We start from the raw sequence: 21,273 nt of genomic DNA, 5'->3' as shown, positions 1-21,273 counted from the left end.
TTCTATTTTGATTTTCCAGTTCAATAGCTACTTACTCATTTAGAGTAAATACAAAAGCAGAGTCATTTTACTTACCAATTTAATTTATAATCCCTTTTGTTCTATAAAGGATGTAAGACTATCTACCAAAAAATATGTATTTGTAATATATCATTTTATGCCTCTCTCATGGTGGTACCTGATCTGCAGAAATTTTTTTTCAGGGGCTACCTAACTTTTGACACCCACTTTGAGTCATTTTCCTTCAACTATTTGACAGTTCTCCCTGTCAGAGCCATTATTTTAGTTAACCACGTTGAGTTTCTTAAACTTTCTAATTCTGGTATTGCTGCTATAATAGCTTTTTTTCTGATTACAAATAAATGTTAAAATTATAGTTCAGTTAGAAGATTTTACATACCTGCTTTGAATTCATAAATATCATATGAATTGTTCAGAGACTTTGCCACAATCAGAGCTCTAGGCTCCATTAGGCTTAATCTAGAGTCAGTGATTAAGCCTCTCTAAGTTTCAGATTTCCCCCTCTGTAAAATTTTATTAGTAATTCACTTATTTCATTCAGGTTACTTCATTGGGTTTGCAATACTGGTTACTTCATAATATTTTTGTGAGAATTCAATGAGAGAATGCCTATAAAGTGCTTGGCACAAGATCTGGCAGATTGTAACTGGTTATTACCAATACTTTTTATAATAGAGCAAACATTCTACATCGAAAATTCCAGAAGCTTTTGCAAGATAGTTTTTTTCTGGTTATAGATCTCATTTTTCATGATTTATATTTTGCACTGTTTTCTCTACTGGATACCTAGTTTGAGACAAAAGATTCTAGGTATTTCTTTGCTGAGGGCAATGGAGAGGTAATAATAGTCAACATTTTACTGAGTGCTTGCTGTTTAGCCAGCATTGGATTAAATGCTTTTCATGTATTTCTCAGGTGATCTTCATAGCGGTCCTCTATGGAGCACATATTACTGTGATTTGTCTCAATTTCTGAGGTGGGGAAACAAGATTTGAAACTTTAAGTAACTTGTGTAAAGTCATACAACTTGCTGGTGGCAGAGAGAGGATTTGAAACCAAGGTGGTTTGATTGTAGACACTGTGGTCTTCACCACTTGTTTCTAATCCACTGACTGGTACTCATGTCTATATCTATTTATATAACCTCCCTCCCATTATTTGAAACACGATAAGACAGCAGTTGAACAGCAGTTCAACTCCTAACGTATTCTATCGTCTTGTTTAATGAACTTTTTATGTTCAAAGTTATCCAAATTACTTTATTCTCCCTACAAGATTAGCAACCTTTGCATTACATTGTAAGTCAAGTCTACAGAGTTTCAGATTGTCTAACTATAAAATTCTAGGCAGTTCTTAGTGATCTCCTTTAGAGAGATAGGTTATGTGTGTGTGTTTGCAGGTGTGTGGACATGCGTTTGTTCTAACTGTATAGACAGCATTCAAAACAAAAGTAGACAGACTTCTTACCCTAAGGCTGAAAGAAAATATTAATTCTACTGAACATGTCACAAAAGTGTGTTTAAATCTGAAACATTAGCTCATACTAGAAGATGTTATGAATTTGAATAGATGTTTTGCTTCTGTGCATGCAAAAAGAGAGAAAGAGAAGCAGTAATAAACAAAAGTCTTTTTTTTTTTTTTTCAATTTTGGCTCTCTGTCATTATTGAACAAGAAGGTAAAGATTGTCCAGAGTTATGGGGCAACAGGTTACTGCAGAAAAGGAGTGTTAGGCCATAATCCAGACTAAGACAAGAATCAAATTAGAGCTGAAGAAACAACAGAAAACCAAGCAGGCACAGTGAGATGATGTAAGCCCTAAAATGGTTGTTCCAAACCAGGAACAATTTTTCTCCCTAGGGAAATTTGGTCACATTTGGAGACATTTTTGGTTATCACAACTGCAGGCAAGTGGTGTATTATGGGCACATGTCTAGCACGGGTGCTGCTAAATATCCCATAATGCCAAGGACAATCCTCCACAACAGAGAATTAACTGGTCCAAATTATCCATAGGGTCAAGATTGAGAAATGCTGTTCTCAAGGGAGATTTAAAAAGAAAAGACTTAAGAATAAAGGGACTGAAAAGTTTTAAGCATAGTATGTTGGAAACAAAGAGAAGTTATATTATTTTGAGCAAATGAGAGTGCTGAAGACAAAAAAAGAAATTATAAGAGGATAGATAAAGCATTTTTCAAAATAGTATCAGTAGTAGAGGATAGTTTGCATGTGTTTTGCGAGTTCAAGACTCTTAAATTTTGGGAGAAAGAAAGAAATATGTGAAATGTCCCCTGACATAGTTCTGCGGGCCACACAAAACTCACAAAGGCAGGCTACCTGTGCCCAAGTTGTTTCTCTACTAAGAGTAATTAATTGGAAAACAGAGAATTCTATCATCCCTCATTCTGTCTGAACTTTCTCTACCTCCCTTTCATTACCCTAATAAAACTTTACTTACACCTAACTATTCTATTTTATTTTGCTATTTTCCACCAGTAAACATGGAGGGAGGTAGGCACCTATGCTCACTAGAGGTATCTATACTTGGATTGGCTTCTTCTAGATCATCACACTTCCAGGGCAGAGATCATGCCAGCTAAAGTTATTCTCTAGCAGAGACTCCCAGAGTCTAGCCTTTAGGAAGCATTTGTCAAAGATAATGTTAAATAATTGGAATTAAGCACATATAGCAGCAAGTCTTTTTTCTTCAGAAATGTACCGCTTTGGAGAAATTTCCAAAAATTCATTCAAAATTAAAGTCCCATTTGTTTTACATAGAACTCCTTGCATACTTAATCATCACTGGAATAATTATTCTGGCTCTTTATGCTTGCAAAATACAGTATGTATATAAAATAAAAAGAAGGGGAAATAAACATATAAACTTTTGGTGTCTTAGGAATTTTATTTTATAATTTTACGTTGTCAGTTTTGATGTTTTATTTACTATATAACACTAGAAATATACTATTTTGTCATTAGCTCTCATATTCCCAAAAACCTAACTAATTTTTTTAAAAGCTAGTTTTTAAAACAGAACATTATCTAAAGATCTGGGATTTTGTTGTTGTTTTGCCCTTGACAAGTTATATGATATCGGGCAAAACAGTCAGTCTGTGCCTCAGGCTTCTTATCTGTCATATGAGGAAGTTGGGCCACAGCAGAAGTTTTGAAAAACAACAACAGAAGGTTTTTAGCAGCAGAATTCTTTCTGCAAAGAAAATTTAAATTAGAACCCCAATAAATTTCAAAGATGAAGGTAAAGTTGGTCTGACTAAAGAAAGTGTACCCACGTTTGTGAGCATATGTAGGAGACCAAAGCCTTAACTGTAGGGCCTCTCACATCTTCCTATCCCAAAACACATCCCATTCTGATCCCTTCTTTCTACCAAGTGATCCATGAAGGTCTTCAGAACCCTAAGGCTAATGGAGACCAATTTAAAAACCATATAAATTAAACAGTGTTCAAGTTTTCTTTCAACTTGAAAATGTGGGTTCTAAACCCAGGGTTTGATGGTTTTGTCCATCATTTAAAATGCTTAGTAGACATCTAAAAGAAAATTTCCTTCCTTGTGAGTTTTCATTTAAAATGGTCCGATTGATCAAAATTGAACTCTTCAGCCATCAAAATAGCCAAATTTAGGGATATTCAACATCTCCATTGATCGTGTAAGTATGGGGTGATCTCTCAGTAATTATCCTCAACTATTTCCCTAATATATTTAAGTGTGTATATTTGTAATGATAATACTCATTTTCATAAGATTTTGTAAGTTATACCTTTTTCAATTTTTTTACATTCAGGTAAACTTAATGCTGTTGCATTACTTAAAATAACACTAACTTGAATATTAGATCATATTAGGAAATTAATGTTAATTATGTTGTGTGTGAAAATGGTTCTGTGATTATTTAAGAGAATGGTCTTACCGTTTTGGAGATTCAATTTAATGTTTTGACAAATGAATTATGATGGTATCAGTAATTTGTTTTTTAAGGGTTCAACAATAGATAGACAGCTAGATAATTAGATAAGTGAATATGGCAAGAAGTTTACAACTGTTGAATCTATCTGGTTAGTATATGGGTGGTCATTGTACTATTCTTTCTATTTTCTTATGTTTGAACATTTAAATAGGTTAAAAATTAAAGAAAGAAAGAAAGAAAATATAACATATTGTATTTTTCTTGTTATGAGAAAATATCCACTTTTACCTACCAAACTATGAATCTAAATTCAATTGTTTGATCCATGAAGCACTACTTTGGCAACAGCTTAACTTGGGGGAAACAGGTTAACTATTGAGCCTTCTACCAGTAGCTTAACTTAAAATCTAAAATTCCTTATCTGTAAAATGGAAAGATTAAACGTATCTCCCTGAGTCTTATAAAAATTAAATAGGAAACATATATGTAAAGTAGCTAGCACATTGCAAGGCATCTTAAGGGCATTTAATAAGCTAGATCAGGTATTAGTAGGAGTTCATAGTAGCTACAGCAATGGCAGTAGCAATAGCAGAAGTTGTAGTAGCAATCTTAATATTGATCCTAGTTGCAGCAGTAGTAGTATCCTATTAACGGCAACAGTGGTAGCAGTAATAGTGGTTGTAGTTACAGTATTATTGTGTCCTCATCTCTAAGATACAGTTAAGAATAGTACCTCTTTCCCAGGGTTGTTGGTATAAGTGAATTTGCACATGTGAAATATTTATAATAGTCCCTGGCACCTATAAAACCCTTACATTTTTTCTTTTGTTTTTTTTTGCTCGTGTGTTGGTGATGGTGGTGTTAAAGTTTGCAGTTACATCTGATGAATTTGCTACAGTTATTCTTTCTTTAACCTAGCAAGCCAAAAGTAAAAAAGAAAAATGTTTATTTTTCATGGATATAGCATGTATCATACATATTTAATAATTTTTGCTTACAGGTTTCTAGAGTATTCTCTTTAAAGGCTATGCTTTCCTTCAATCGTCCATATTTGTCTCTTCATTCTGAACTTCAATGGAACAAAAGAGATGTTTTTATAGAGCCATTATGACCTCTAAGCTTTATCTAGACCTTGTATATATCTTATGGCATATTTCTTTGTTCATTATCATTAACTGAATTTGTTAATACAACTTAGTAATTCAGACTCATTTGTACTGCAGGACTGATTTTTCCAAGTTAGTTCATGAGGGAGTGGAAAGGAAGGAATAGGCATTTATATTTTGGAAGTCTTTTGATTTAAACTTGGGAAATTTCTAAGTGGTAAACCACATATACACTTTGGAACATCCCTGAGCTGTGCTATCACAATTTCCAGTATGTGATTCAACTCTCCTCATATGAAGGGAAGCATTTTGTAATTCAGCCAAGCTGTGGTTTTTAATGAAAATACAGAGAGCATTCGTATCTAATTTGTGGCTAGAATGTGCTGAGAGCCATGATCTTTACTTGCTTTGTAAGCGTTATGTCGACCACTGAGAACCTCAACTTCTCCTGAGGTATGGAAAGTGCTAGTGCCATTTATAAAAACTTCAGCAAAGCTTTTATATATACACAACTCTATTGGAAATGATATAGCATATTTTTTTCTTTACTTTCCTTCTGAGGTGTTTCAGTGCCACACCTTCACCAAATATAGATTGAATGAGAATAAATGCTAAAGTCGCTTATTACTGCTTTATGCAAATCGGCCTATCATTACCTACCTAAGTCCTAATGTTTAAAACAAGGCTAACTTTTAAAATGAGTTTAGCATTAAACTTTTAGAATAGTTTAATTAAAAGTTTTTAAGGAGTTTATTCTGAAGATTCAATAAGTATAACTTTAATATGATATTTTAAGACAAAATAGTTTGTGTTTTTCATTACATGTGAAAAGTATGAAAAACATGACCACATTATTCCTCTCAGGATTAAATAAATGAATATGAAAACAACACTGTGTTTCAAATTGAGATTTTGGGGGAAATTATAGCAATTTCATTAAAGAAGATTATTAGGTGTACAGCATTCAAATATTTTACAAAGGGTAATTATGTCGTTGCAAATGTTTATTTTTATATTATTTTTCTGCTTTCATTTTTTTATTATAAGGTTGAATTTTTTTTCTTTTAAGGTTGAATTTTTTTTTAATTTTAATTTCTGAAGTATTTTATTTTTTAAATTCCAATCTAATCCCATGGTTCATTGAAATAGTGGAAGTTTAGCAACAGGATTATCTTTCATTTAGATACATGAAGCAACCTACATAGTGAGTTCACATAATAAAAGCATGCAATAGAGCTAAATGCGTTTCATTTTATGCAAACATTATTCTTTCTCAAATATAGCTATTATCTTGTGTCATTATAGTTTAAAAATATTTTTTAATATCTTTCCATTAATGAATATTTAATGTCAAAGTTCAGTACTATGATATATTGAACTTTAAGGATGTTAAAGCACATTAAAGCAGTCTGTTTTATTAATATATAGTGCTTAAATTATTTTATTTTACTATAATTATTTTATATTATTTTATTTTTTCTCACTAGAAATTTTCTCAGAAATATTTGTCAGTTAGCATGTACAATGGCTCAAGAAAAACTCTTTTATTATTACCTTCCCCATATACACAACTTTACTCTCTTCTTACTTTAAATATTTTAAAAAAGAGTGCTATAGGTAATAAAATAATATTTCTTTACCACCCCCCTTAGGTGAATTCTATTTAGTATGATATGTGGTATTGGCCAACTACAAAGTCAGGCAGAGTCCTCAAGACCATCTTCAGTTCTGAAACCAACTGCAAGTTCCAGGAGTTGCCAAAACCACCCTCAGTTTCCTTGTGCTAGAGGGACCTCACAGAATTCCCTGAAAGCTATTAAACTCATGGTTACAATTTATTACCCAAATAGCATGCAGATTAAAATCAGCGAAGGGAAGAAATGCATGGGACAGAGTCCAAGAGACGTACCAAACATAGAGCTTCCATTGTTCTCTCCCCATGGAGTCAGGATGCATTACTCTATCAGCTTTGGTCTGTGGCAGTAGGCACAGAGTATTGCCAACCAGGGATACTTTCTTGAGCTTTGATATCTAGAGATTTAACCAGAGCTTAATCATGTAGGCCTTGATTGATTGATTGATTGCCCAAATGGTTAATCTCAATATCTAGGTTGACTGATAACACATGACCCAAAGCCCCTACCCTAAGTCACAATGTTAGTCTTTCTGGCATGGTCAGTCCCTACTCTAAAACTATACAGGTGTGGCTAACTGCCACCCTAAATCACATGATTAGAACTATTCAGTATGACCCAAGACACCCAGGCAAAGAAAGAATACTACAGGTTACCTTCCAGAAGCTGAGGGAAAGGGCAGATCTCTCTGTAAATTTGTGATTTGTATTACAAATTTTGAATTTGTAAAGGCCTAATCCTTTACAACAAATATGGGTGGTTGAAAAACTTAGAAGTGTCCATTTTCTTATATGTCAACTGCATTCTTTTCTCTATAAATTTACACATTATTCCTAAAACGTTTATATTTACTCATGAAATTAGTTTACAAATAATTTGAAATATATTATTAATTGATAGCTGATCTCAGGTATATAGATAGCAATAGTTGTTCTCAATTCAGCTATTTTATCTTATAATATTATTATCTTACCTGAAAAATCATATGAAATTAATAAAATAATTTAATAAAAACATTTTAGATAATAGGTATTTTAATTCATTTATGCAATATTTATTTGTTGAATTCCTCCTGTATGTCAGATATCACAATACATAATTTGTATGTAATAATAAATGAGACCTAGTCCCTTCCTCAAAGAATTACAGTCTAGTAGAAGAAATGGACAACTAAATAATTAGAATAGAAAGGGATAGTTAAAATGAAAATATGCAAGGGGCAACCACCTAACCAGGACTTTGGATTCTAGAGAAGAAAGGGGCATCTAAACCATGACTTGAAGTTAGCCAAGTGATAGAAGTGGGAGATGGGAGAATCCAGGCAATGCAAGTGATATGTACAAAGGTCTGCAGGAAAGAGAACACATGGTAAAATGTAAGTTTATGGGACACAGGAAGTGGGAAAAGAGGTAGCAAGAGTGTGTCCTGACATCAAAGTGTCTCATTATGTGCTTACAAAATCCTGCCATTGTGATGAGCTATATGAACTTGCTATCCTAACTCTGCTTGTACCTGAAAAGAAGTAAACATGTATTATCTTAAGAGCAGATGCCAGAAGTCTTAATAAGCATGCTGAATAGTGCATTCAAACAATGTATATTTGGTGTTATTATATCCCTGGGACTGTGCTGGTCTTAGGGATACAGCACATACAGCTGTACACATGTAACACAGGGATACAATGCTGAAGAAATCAGGCATGTTTCCTCCTCTCATAAAACTTACAGTCCTTCAGGGAAACCAACTTTAATCATATAATTGCAAAAATATTTTATTGTAAATGAGATATATAATATCACATTAAGTAAAATGTGTTATGGCAAAATGTAACAACAGAAAACAGAAAGACTTGCTTAAGGAAATGATTTGAACTCATATTGGTGGGGGAGGGTAAATGTTATTTAGATGAAGGTGGTAAGAGGGTGGGGTATGAAGAGATGAAATTCCAGGAAAGGAAACACCTTGGAGGACCAGAGATAGGAGATAACAAGATACATTTAAGGTCTTAAAAAGGGAATGTTCTTCTGGAGAGCGGAGTGTAAGTGAAATGGTGGCACTAGTTGAGCTGGAATATTGGACAGAATTTACAGAATGCAGCCAAGTTGACTATCATAACACTTACGGCTTTTATTCCAAAAAGTGAAACATTTTTAAAGGTTTTAGTTTGTTTTTATAGAAAGGGATGATTTGATCATAATTTGCATTTTTTAAAGGTCACCCTGAGTGCTAAGTGGAGAAAAGAATAGATGGGACAGGGGTGAGGGTCATGACCAAATGGGACATAGTAGTTCAGTGAGAGATGTTGGTAGCTTGGACAAGGACAGAGGAAGTGTTGAAGAAAAGGAAGGGATAAATTCAATAATTTATAATGGAATTATAAGGAAGTTGAAGAAGATGAGAGGTTAAGAATTTTCTCAAACTTTCTGGAAAAATGTGCCATCACAGATGACTAGAAAAGTTGGGTGTTTGGGGAAGAAAGGTCAAATGCTATTAGAAGTCAAGTAAAGTGAGTTGAAGAGTTGGGAACCAGATTAAAATGGGCTGAGGGAGGGCTTCCCTGGTGGCGCAGTGGTTGGGAGTCTGCCTGCCAGTGCAGGGGACACGGGTTCGAGCCCTGGTCTGGGAAGATCCCACATGCCGCGGAGCGACTAGGCCCGTGAGCCACAATTGCTGAGCCTGCGCGTCTGGAGCCTGTGCTCCGCAACGGGAGAGGCCACGATAGTGAGAGGCCCGCGCACCGCGATGAAGAGTGGTCCCCACTTGCCGCAACTAGAGAAAGCCCTCACACAGAAACGAGGACCCAACACAGCCATAAATAAATAAATAAATAAATAAATAAAATTAAAAAAAAAAAAATGGGCTGAGGGGTAAGAGGTAAAGAAACGGCAAAAGCTAAAAACAGAAAGTAAGGGTTTGAGGAAGAAGTATTGTCAGAATCCAAGCAACCATCCAACAATTAAGCAGCTTAACATGAGGAAAGAAGAATAGTTTTTTGTTTCCAAGGGAAAGAAGAGAAGAGCAGAGAGAGGTAAGATATGGGAGTGGGAGTGAGTGCCAACAAGATGATAGGGAACAGAGAGAGGAGAAGGTCACTGAGAAATCCTTAGTAAAAGTATGACCAACAGGACTTTTAAAAATAGAAATATACAGTGGATGATAATTGCCCTACTTCGTGGGATACAACCAATTCCATGACCTTTAACTCTTTAGTACACCTACTTTACTAGGGAATACTTCGTGCTAGTAGGTTTCATGGCAAAATAGAGAAAAGGCTGGTCTGGAGCTCCTTGGTCAAGAGAACAGAAGGAAAGAATTCCCCTACCTTAGGAATTTGAAGAAATTTTGGAAACTGTATTTTTACCCAATCTTAGACCGCAAGGGACAGGAAGACCCCAACTAACATTAAATTGTATGACCTCTAGTTTCATTTTTACAGAGATTTTAATTACTGAAACCAAGGAACAAGGTGTGTGGCCACTGACCAGTTCTTTATATGGAGATAGTAGTATTCTATTACAACCAACTGAATCAATCTGCTCAGAAGATAACTATCAATTATTTTTAATTAATCTTATTAATAAAGCAAGGATTGCAACCCAAATACTTTCCAAGACCGGCAGGGAATTTAATATGTGAAGGGGCCACCAGCAGAACCAATGGTGGAGCAGAGCATTTATTCCACATATAGTCATTAAATAATCAAAATTTTAAAATTTGCAGGTCTGCCATGTAACAGAAACAATACCTTCATCTATTACGTGAAATATTAACCTAGTCATTAGTTTTTCATCCTTTAATCTATCTGGATATCTATAATTGCAATAGTAAATCAATATTTTTGTTTCTCAGGAAAACCAAATGTCTATTTAAAAATCGAGTTTTCCAAATTTTTATCTTAAGAGAGTATTTTGGAGATAATGAGCATGGACTATGTTACGCTCCTCCAACCAAGCAAACCGAGTAACCATAGTTAAATTACTTGGCTACTCTAAGTCTCACTTTTATCTTTAGTAAAATGGACAAAATAGGACCTATCTCATAGGACTGTTTTCAGAAGGGAATCCCAGGATCTGTATAGAGGAGGCATTCGATAAATATTAGCTATTTTTAGAAATTGCATTGGGATGGTGCCTTATCATTCACAAGCAAAATTCCCTCAAGCCTCCTTAAAAAAACATATGTTAAACACTATTCTAAGCACTGGGAATAGAGCAGTGAACAAGACAAAAATCCTTGCCCACAAGGAGGTTATACTTGGCCAAAACAGAACGTGTTAGTAGAATTGTGCATTTTGACAGTTTCTGCATACTTTTAGTATCTTTGTAAAATGAACCGTGGCACGTCTTGAAATTAGTTGTTTAGATTGGTTTTACATAACCAAATTAATAATTCTTCCTAGCCATACAGCATTTATGTATCTTCATTGATATTCAGCATCAAGATTTTTGGACCTTCACATTTCTATTTAAAAGACATCAATGAAATAGTTTCATCCTGTGTTTTCCCTCAAAATGCCCTCTGATTATATAAATAATAGAATACTAAAGACATTAAAGCTAAAAAGGACCTTAGGTATTTCACTCTATTTTTCAGTTGAGATACCAAAGCCCAGAGTTTAAGTAACCTAAGAACACACAGACAGTTAGCACATCTAAAACAGGTGTTCATTTTGTTAGGGGAAAATGTACCTCTCATATCCTAAATACCATTTAGCTGGTGAAAAAAACGTACTGATTCGAATGACTGCTGTTTTTGCCGACAGCTGGATTCCAATGGGGAGCTGCTCATCCGAAATGCCCAGCTAAAACACGCTGGGAGGTACACGTGTACCGCTCAGACAATTGTGGACAATTCTTCAGCCTCAGCTGACCTTGTTGTGCGAGGTAAGAGTTTCAACATTTTGGAATCACAAAACCAAAGCTATTTGATTTACATAAATATGTATAATCTTCTGGTAACTCTGGTATGAATTCTTATATATTTAGAGTCTCAATCCTTGGGAACAGTTCTTCACCCATGCCTAAGACTGACTTATGCCAGCCAAGTAGTAAACAGAACTGATTTTGTTTTACTAACTACGTATTTTTTAGCAACTTACACCACATACCTCCTACTAAATGTTTGTGCTTTTAAACTTGGTACTTACCAGAAGTTCTCAGTTCCTGCTAACACTTTTCATGTGAGTAGAGTTTTGTTTCCTTTTTTATTTTTTATGGAAAAAATATACTGGTACTGTTTATTATAACCTCAAGTGTTATACATTTACCAGTATCATCTTAGAATAAAAAATGATTTGTACATGTATCGTGTTTCTATTTGTTGCTGATTTTCAGACTAGTGCTTTTGTTCTTATAAATGATTGAGAATGTGCTTGGATACATGCTTATTGAAAATACAACGCCTTTGCTACTGGTCTCTACTATATAGCTGTGAGGCCAGCTGGAACATGCCTTACTTTATTTAAAATCATTCATCGGCTCTTTACTCCCTGCCTACAGAATGAAGACCATTCCTTTTAGCTAAGCGCCCAAGAAGTTCCATGAGGTGTGGTGACCTCGGCCTGTTTAACTTTAATTTCTCACCATTCCTCCTGACCAACTAGGCCACAGAAATACCCTAGGATTTCTACCTCTGTTCCTTGGTTCACAGCATTCCTTACACATGCTGTTTTCATTGATTGTTGCCCAAATCTTATCCATCCTTCAAGACTTGGCTCAAGAAGTAACAAACTCATGAGTCATTTTTTTGATGTCCCAAATATGAGCCCTCTCTTCTAAACTCTCATAACAATTACTACTTTTTCTAATGTGTTTTATAGCAATCTGTACATATGAGTTACCTTCGCTACTAAGTTGTGAAATTCACATATGCATTTTTATTAATATTTAGTGAGTTGCAGAATTCTATCTCATAGTTTCATTGTTCTCTTTTCCCCCTCTGTCTCAGTGACATGTTAAAATTTGTATTTTTTTCACATTTTACCTACTAGAAATATTTATTGACCATTTTTTTTTCAGTCAGCTTTTGCACAATCAGATAAACAATTAGTAAATGAGATGATATTCATGGTTTGTCTTAATACCCATTCTGGATCCAGATCAATATAATTTCACTTAATCTCATACACCTCCTGCATTTTCCTCTAGAACAATGGTAATATGGAGTCTGTCAGTCACATTGGAAAATATTGAAAACCCTCTTACTCCAGTTGAATATATTCTTCAGTAGAGTAATGGAAGTCTAGCTGAAATTTCTTTATCCAAATGAACTTAGGCATTTATTACACACAACCCTTATTGAAAATTAATAAAACTCCAAGGCTACAAAATACTAAATTAAAGGAAGTTCACTTAGGTTCAGTATTTCCATTAGGAATATTTTGTTATCTGGGACATCTATTGTCTGTGAGAGTTATCAGGGAGAGGGACTATTCACTGTTCTTTCTAGTCAGACCACTAGCTGTTAAGCCACTTCCAGCAATAGTCTATGCTTATATTTAATTGAAATTATTTGCATATTAAAAGATTATCATTAGTGTTACAATAAGGGTTATATTACAATGCATCAGTGTCTTCATATAACTACACTGCAGTAAGCTCCCAGTATTCACAGGGAAGATGAAGTTTTACAGATGTAGTCAAAGAATATTAATAATCTTATCCACTCATACTTAGGTAATTAATAATCATCATACTCTGTATTTTTTACAGTAAAACCAATATAAAACAGGTATAGCAGGTATTATGTGAAAATATAAAGTTGTTTTTTGTTCTAAAGCCCTTTAGTCATAGGAAATATAACTTAAAGCAATGCAACCTGGCAAGTGCACTTAGTAGAAATATGATATGATATAGCATTTTAAGTCCCTGCACTATAGCAGGATGTTGAAAAAACTATACAGGTAGATAAAAAGTATTGCTTAATACTGATAAAAGTCTGAAAGTTGCAATCATTCTCCAAACATTATTTCTAATAATATAAAAGGTATTCATTTTATATCAAGAGAAATTTGCAATTCAAATAGTCAAATACATTTCTGCATAGCTTGTGTCAAAAATGTATATGAAGTAGACCTTCAAATATGATTTGTATATTTAAATCATGGAATATAAAAATAAAGTTTTCCTTATTTCTTATAATAATGATGAGTAATATATAAAATGGCATAGTATGCCTAATGTAATATTATTGGTCCATTTATCCACTTAATTGTGTTTTTTCATTTAGTCTAGGAAATCATAACCTGGAGTCCATGGACAGATTTCAAGGGGTTCATGGATCTCCTGAAATTGAACTGAATTGAGTTTAGGATGGAGGCATTGAATTAGTTAAATATGAGTGCTTCTGTAACATTGCATCTGATTTCATGGAGCTTTTTACCCAGAGAAAACTCACTCCCCCACTTATCTGTTTAATGTTTGGTAGAACAGAGAACCAAGGAAGACAATAGCAATTGTTGTCAACTAAAAACAATTTATAGAAAACTGGCCCAATAATCAAATATAAGCCATTGTCTTTTTGTAGTAGTCTTAAGTGTTTACTTGTAAAAACCTATAGTACTTCAATTTATTTACCTACTAATTGAGTCCACAGGTGCTCAAGGAAAAGAGACCATAAAATTGACATACATTGCCTATTTCTCCAGTTATGCAAACAATTTCAAGTCATGAGGTAGTACTGGCCATGTAATTTTTGCTTTTGATGTCCAAAACTGCCTTTTATACTAGTTCTATCCTTTCAGTTTGGAAATATTTCTCCTAGTATTTCTATAGTATAGACATTATTTTTGTAAAAGTAACCTTTATTTAAACAAAGTTGCCCTGGAAGCCTAATATATAGAATTCAACCTGCACTGATTGAAAGAAGTGAAAACTGTTTTTTATGGCAAAATGTTCATTCACTGTTCTAAAAACTTCACTGCTCTAAAAGCACCCAAAGATTTTAGATAAATCAATAAACGTTCTTCATCACAGCCCTGACAAAAGTAAAGGATTACACTCTCTGAAATAGTGAGCATTCAACATAGCCCCTTTAGGATTCTAACAAATTTAGATAAATCAAATATGGAATTATGCAAAAAATGACAAGCCATAACAACAGAGAATCAGGAAGGGTTAAAAACAAAACAATATAGTTAGAGTCTAGAGTACATCAGATACTCTCATCAACAGAATAAGAATAAAAATAATCATGCCTAAATATTTAGATAAATAAGAGAGGAAATGATAAAAATGAGTTGGAAATAAGATACTATAAAATGAGGCAGTGTGGGGGGAAAAGGAAGAACTATAAAAAATAAACAATCATTGAAAATAAAAAAAATCAATGGATGGGTTAAACAACAATTAGAGACCAATTAGGAAAAAATTAGGGACCTGAATGACAGATATGAGGAAATCATCATATTTCATCACAGAAAAACAAAGACTAATTATGAAAAAAAAAAGATTATGACATTAATGACACAATGAGAAAGTAATGCTAGTCCCATTGGATTACCAGAAGAAATATTAGAGAAAGTAAGAAAGAATAATTTTCAAAAAGATAATGACTATAGATTTGGGAGGATTAGTGACAGTTATGACTTCTCATTTTCAAGGGTCACAATGAAACACAAGAAAATTAATAAAAATAAATAAAACTGCAGAACATTCAAGACAAATAGAAGATTATAAGAACAGTAAGAGTAAAAAATATTTTTTGCAAAGACATAACAATTCTGATGGCCAACTACTCAGCAGCAATAATAAAAGTCACAAGGTAATTGGGGGATCCAGACTTCAAGGTGACCCTCAGTGATCCTTGCTTTCTGATAAACCAGCCCCTGTGTAATCTCTCTAACACTTAGGGTTGGTGTATGTGCCAGCAGAAGTGACAGTGCTGAACATTGTCATAAATCACATTGCTGCTTCTGCCTTGGTTTTTGGAATTCTCATTCTGGAGGAAGCCAGCTGCCATGTCATGAGGATATTTCAGCAATCTTGTAGAGAAGCCCACATGAAGAGGAAATGAGACCTCCTATTAATAACCAACACCAACTTCCCAGTCATTTGAATGAGTCATCTAGAGAGCAGATCTTCCAGTCAAGCTTTCAGATGACTGTAGCCTTGGCCAACAGTTTGATTATAACTTTCATGGCAGACCCTGATCAAGAACTATTCAGCTAAGCCACTCAAGAATTCTTAATCCACAGAAACTGTAAGAGATAACTGTTTATATGTATAGCTGATTAACTTTGTTATAAAGCAGAAACTAACATACAATTGTAAAGCAATTATACTCCAATAAAGATGTTAAAAAAAAAAAAAAGAGATAACTGTTTACTATTGTTTTAAGCCACTCAGGCCTGGGGTAATTTGTTATGCATCAGTAGATAACTATTACTACCATGGAATGTGCTGAAAGAAAAATAACTCTGCACCAAGAAGTATATATACAGACAAGTTATCATTTCATAATGAGGAAAAATAGTTATATTTAGACCAACAGAAACAGAGTTTATTTCCCAAGAGACTCTTATGTCTAAAGGAATATTTAATGGGTAAATTTCAGGAAGAAGGAAAATAATGCCAGAGTAAAGTTCTGAGACATCAAATAGCATGATGAACAAAGAAAACAGTAAACATATCCAAATCTAAGCAAACAGAGCTAAACTAGACTTCAGAATATGCTGTGGTCTGGGTTTGAGAACTGGCAAGAATAAGTTGCACACTGATCAAGTTGATAGTTGCTTTTACTTCAAGTTTCTATTAAAACAACAAATCTGACATATATATGTATGTATGTATGTATAGAATATGTGTGCATATTTTATATGGTCAAATATAGAGAATGAATGAAAATGATAATCATGAAATATAGGGGAGTGTTTACCTCTGGGTTGGAGATAGGAGAGGAGGTGAGTGTGGTTAAGGAGGGAGGGGACCCACAAAAGGCTACATCTGAATAAGTAATGTTTTATTTCTTAAGCTGAATGGTGAGTTTGTAGGTGGTCATTTCTTATTTTATACAGCTTTACCTAAATGTTAAATATTTCTCAATATATTTAATTTAATTAAACAGGGTGACCTGCTATCCCCTACTTCCTCTCCACCAACCTTCTCAGCAAAGATTCATGAAAAATCTTTGTGTAACCTCTGGGCGCAGGTGCCAGACTTGGCTGTACATCAGATTTACTACTACAATTAATTTTAAATACACAATTCTAAGCCCCTCTTGGAAGTTTCTAAATTAATAGCTCTGGGATGGGTTTAGCAAAGCTAGATTAAAGATTGGCCTGGTGAACCATGGTGCATCAACACTGGATACAGAAATTGACCCATACACATATGCTCAACAGATTTTTAACAAAAATGCAAGTTAATTCAGTGGAGGAAGATTAGCCTTTGCAATAAATGGTGCTAGAACAAATGAGGATTCATAGTCCAAAATAAAAAAAAAGAAAAAGGACCTTGATCTAAACCTCAGACCTTATACATAATTAACTTGAAATGGATCATGGACTTATTTGTAAATTTTAAACTATGAAACTTTTAGAAAAAAAAAATGTATAGGTGAAAATCTGCAGCTCTTAAGGCTAGATGAAGAGTTCTTAGACTTGACACCAAAAGCATAATGCATAAAATGAAAAAGTGATAAACTGAACTTCATCAAAATTAAAAACTTTTGCTTTGTGAAAGTCCCTGTGAAGCTGATGAAAAGACAAGCAACAGACTGGGAGAAAATATTTGCAAACCAAGTATCCAAGAAAGGTTTGTATGTAAAATATATAAAGAACTCTCAAAACTCAAAATTAAAATAACCTAATATGAAAAAAGACAAAATACGTGAACAGACATTTCTTTGAAGATGATATACAAATGGTAGATAAACACATAAAAGATGTTCAATGTCATTAACCATTAGGGAAATGCACATTTAAAGCCACAGTGATAGATAAAATAAAATCCAAATCAAGAGGATTGATACAAATTTCCTTTTTGTTGTTGTTATTGTAATAAAGGCTGTACTTAATAGGTTCCACAAAAGTGTATTTTGGGCTGTTTCATCAAGTAAGTTTTGGTGCACATCAACAGCCCTGTATGAATGTTTTTAGCAAAAGATGTTTCTGGAGGACTTAATGCTTTTCAGTTAAAACAAAAGTGTCATTTAGAAGGAAAGGTGTTTCAGGATTTATCTGACAGAACTTGTGGGAACATTTATGTAGCTTGCCAAATCTAAATTCTCTTTTATGAGTGCACTTTTGGACAACATTCAAAAATGGACCATAAAATTAGGCCACAAAACAAGAAATGAGGCTTTGACATCTGTGTTTTACTACTTTCCATGGCATTTCTGCTGTATTATAAATATCCTTGGCAATGCTACCGACTGTTAGGAGGACCTTCCTGACACCTGGCTGAACATAATGTTTGTCACTAAAATTGCCAAAACAGAAAATGCAATCATGATTATACTTTTCACCTCTGCCCCCTCTTTTGCATCTTATATACCATATTAAACAAAATTTCTTAATACAAGGCTGAGATTTAAAAACAAACAAAAGAAAAAAGACTTTCACTCTTTGAAACTTTTAGTCTGATTCTTAACACTAACCTGTGCTATGTGAAATTTGGAAACATTCAGGAAAAAGTGTAACTAAAGGTCCAGTGGATAATACAAAACTGTGTAAATCATTGCACCCCCAAATTAAGTTTGTATTGTTTATATTTTTATATTAGAAGCTTATATTCATAGTTTTATGTAGATTTTTATTTAGATTAGAATATTGTGTGTGTGCATGTGTGTATGTATGAATGCCAAAATGTGTGTGTGAGTGTATTTCTAATGCCAAAATACAGTTGCAGAATGGAAATGGATATGTTAGATGTCATCTTTATTTGATGTAATCCCCTGAAGTTTTATTACTTGACCTAATGACATGATTACCAGATTCTTTCTTTTTTTTTTTTTTTTTTTTTTTTTTTTAAACTGGGAAATTTGAGTCTCAGATTTTTTTTTTTTAATTTTATTTATTTATTTATTTATTTATTTATTTATTTATTTATTTATTTTTGGCTGTGCTGGGTCTTTGGTTCGTGCGAGGGCTTTCTCCAGTTGCGGCAAGTGGGGGCCACTCTTCATCGCGGTGCGGGGACCGCTCTTCATCGCGGTGCGCGGGCCTTTCACTATCGCGGCCCCTCCCGTCGCGGGGCACAGGCTCCAGAAGCGCAGGCTCAGCAGCCGTGGCTCAGGGGCCCAGCCGCTCCGCGGCATGTGGGATCCTCCCAGACCAGGGCTCGAACCCGCGTCTCCTGCATTAGCAGGCAGATTCTCAACCACTGCGCCACCAGGGAAGCCCCAGATTCTTTCTTAAGGAGGTCATTTTGGTTGATGACTCACCCACTTTTAAATCCTGTGTTGGCTAAGTTAAGGTAATATAGCCAAATAAATAACCTGCTGGAAGCTGTCAATATACTTTTTAGTCTGAATAATACTGCTGTATTTTAAACAATCATAATGGTTGGCCAATGGTCTTTTCTACAGAAAATGCTCTTGAGTATTTGTTACTCCCAGATGATCTATGTTAGCAGAGTTCATATCCAGAGCACACCTCTCTTCGCTATCCAGGCAAACGATTTTGAACCATTTACTTGGAGATGTTGTTCCAGATTAATTAGTACTCTTTCTTAAAAAATATGAAGTAAACATTTTCTTTGCCTCAGATAAAAGGGTTCTAATGGTCCTATTATTGGAAAATCATGCACCAGTTACATCTTTTTTCCTTCCAACTTCTTCAGAGTAGCTACATGAAATATCTGCATTTATGTTAAAATTGGAATATACAATTTCAAATCTAGAATTAATCCTGGAGGTCATCTAGAAAATTTCCATCCCTTTATACTACAAAATTTAGACTTCAAGAGAAAGAGACTTGTCTTGTATTACCCATCTATTTTGTGACAATCATTTTGGAACCTAGGCTTCTTCCAGACAGTAGGAATAAATAAAATCTATAGTTAATTTCTAAAACTTCTGTAGTTAGTGCTTTAAAATTTTAATACTTTAATACTCTAAACTTTCAATAGTTAATTTGGTATAGTACCCAAACAATTACCAAGTCTGTTCTAGAATTGCTGCTACTAAATAGTGAAAGTTACTGACTGCAGTTCTGCTCTTCTCGCTTTCCCATCCATTGTCCAGCACATGCTAATAAATAGTAGTTGAGTTTTTAAAACATTGTGGGAAAAATAAAGCCAAAGACATTTATTTAAAAGGGTTAAATTACCACCTGTTGGATTATTTAGCATTCTATTTGTATGGCTAACTCAGGGACCCTGGCTATTTGTGAAAGCAAAAGGACGGTGAGTCTGCCATCATGTTAAAAGTTAGTGGAACTCTTGGTGCTAAATCAGGATTTAGATTTCTGCGGTATCTGGCATTAATATTTACCCAGTGCTCAAGAATTCCTATATTCAAGTTATTATTAAATAACCAAATGTGGATTTATGTTCGAAATTATTATTTAAGCATGGCATGCCTAAATTAATTCAAAAAGACTTTTAAATTAATTAATTTAATCACTTTAAAATTAGGAAGAACAGATTAAAGAGTTGCACATGGTGCACACACAAAGCCAGACAGACGCACGAGTACACACACAGCTTACCACCTCCACCCGCCTCACACACACACGCATATGTGAAGACATCCAGAAAAGAGATTCACTTATACAGGCAGAAAGATGTGTCCAGATCATCAGAGTCAAATCAAAGAGAATAGTTGAGGTAGTTTTTCAAGTATTTGGGTCAGAAAAACACACATTTACCTCAGATACTTGGATAATTGCCTCTGCTTTCCACTTGCTTTGGCCAAGAAAGTTTGCCACAGAGACAGACTCAAGATTCCATCTCGTCAGTCCTTGCAGGACTGAGACAGGAAAATGGCCCTCGCTGCCCACATTGGCTGGAACAACGACTGACAGGGCGCCATTCGGAGGCATCCTGACCCCACTTGTCACTAAACCACAGCCATACATCTATTAATAACGAAGCCTGCCCAGAAATTAAGCTTTCTCATTTCCATTGAGAATCAACAAATTCAAAAGCTGCTAAGGGCCAGTTCTCCATAACTGTTGTAAGCTAAAGCTGAAATAATGAGCTGAAAGGTGTATCTGTTTATAATAAATACAGAATTTAGAAGGTAGCTTGATTGTTTCAAAGCTAGAACTTACAAGTAGTTCTATTTGATAAAAGCTCTAGTAAAAGTAGCAGCTTTCCCAATTACTACTAAAGTTATGAAGTACATCAATAATTTGAAATTGTATTTTTCAAAGTCAGTTCAAAGTAAATTGACATAAATTCAAGGAAGTGTTCAAATATATCAACAAAGTATGTAGTTCATTCAGAATGAGTCATATTTAAGCTTTAAGATGGATCTTGAAAGTGATTTAGTTTAACCCTTCATTTTACAAATTCAAAAATTGAAACATAACTGTGTGACGGTTATAAACTGGTGGATGACACTGTGAAGGATGCACTGATATAAATTTAGATTACTTTTCTTTTTCCTCACTGGAGTACAGTGAGAGAAGTTTCCTTGTAGGATT

At 34.3% G+C, this 21,273-nt stretch overlaps 1 protein-coding gene across 5 annotated transcripts in view; it reads left to right on the top strand.

Annotated features, from left to right (window-relative positions):
- Window positions 1–21,273, top strand: part of CNTN1 (contactin 1) — a 370,073-nt gene that overhangs the window by 256,005 nt on the left and 92,795 nt on the right. For all 5 annotated transcript variants that reach the window (XM_007168319.3, XM_007168318.3, XM_007168316.3 and 2 more), the window contains one exon: window positions 11,449–11,569. In XM_007168319.3, coding sequence (XP_007168381.2) covers window positions 11,449–11,569 — 121 coding nt within the window. The remainder of the gene's footprint in view (window positions 1–11,448; window positions 11,570–21,273) is intronic.

Source organism: Balaenoptera acutorostrata, chromosome 11 (assembly GCF_949987535.1).
Source record: "Balaenoptera acutorostrata chromosome 11, mBalAcu1.1, whole genome shotgun sequence".
Classification (NCBI taxonomy): Eukaryota; Metazoa; Chordata; class Mammalia; order Artiodactyla; family Balaenopteridae; genus Balaenoptera; species Balaenoptera acutorostrata.
The sequence above is the reverse complement of the archived record's forward strand: the minus strand, read 5'-3'. Positions and strand labels throughout refer to the sequence as shown.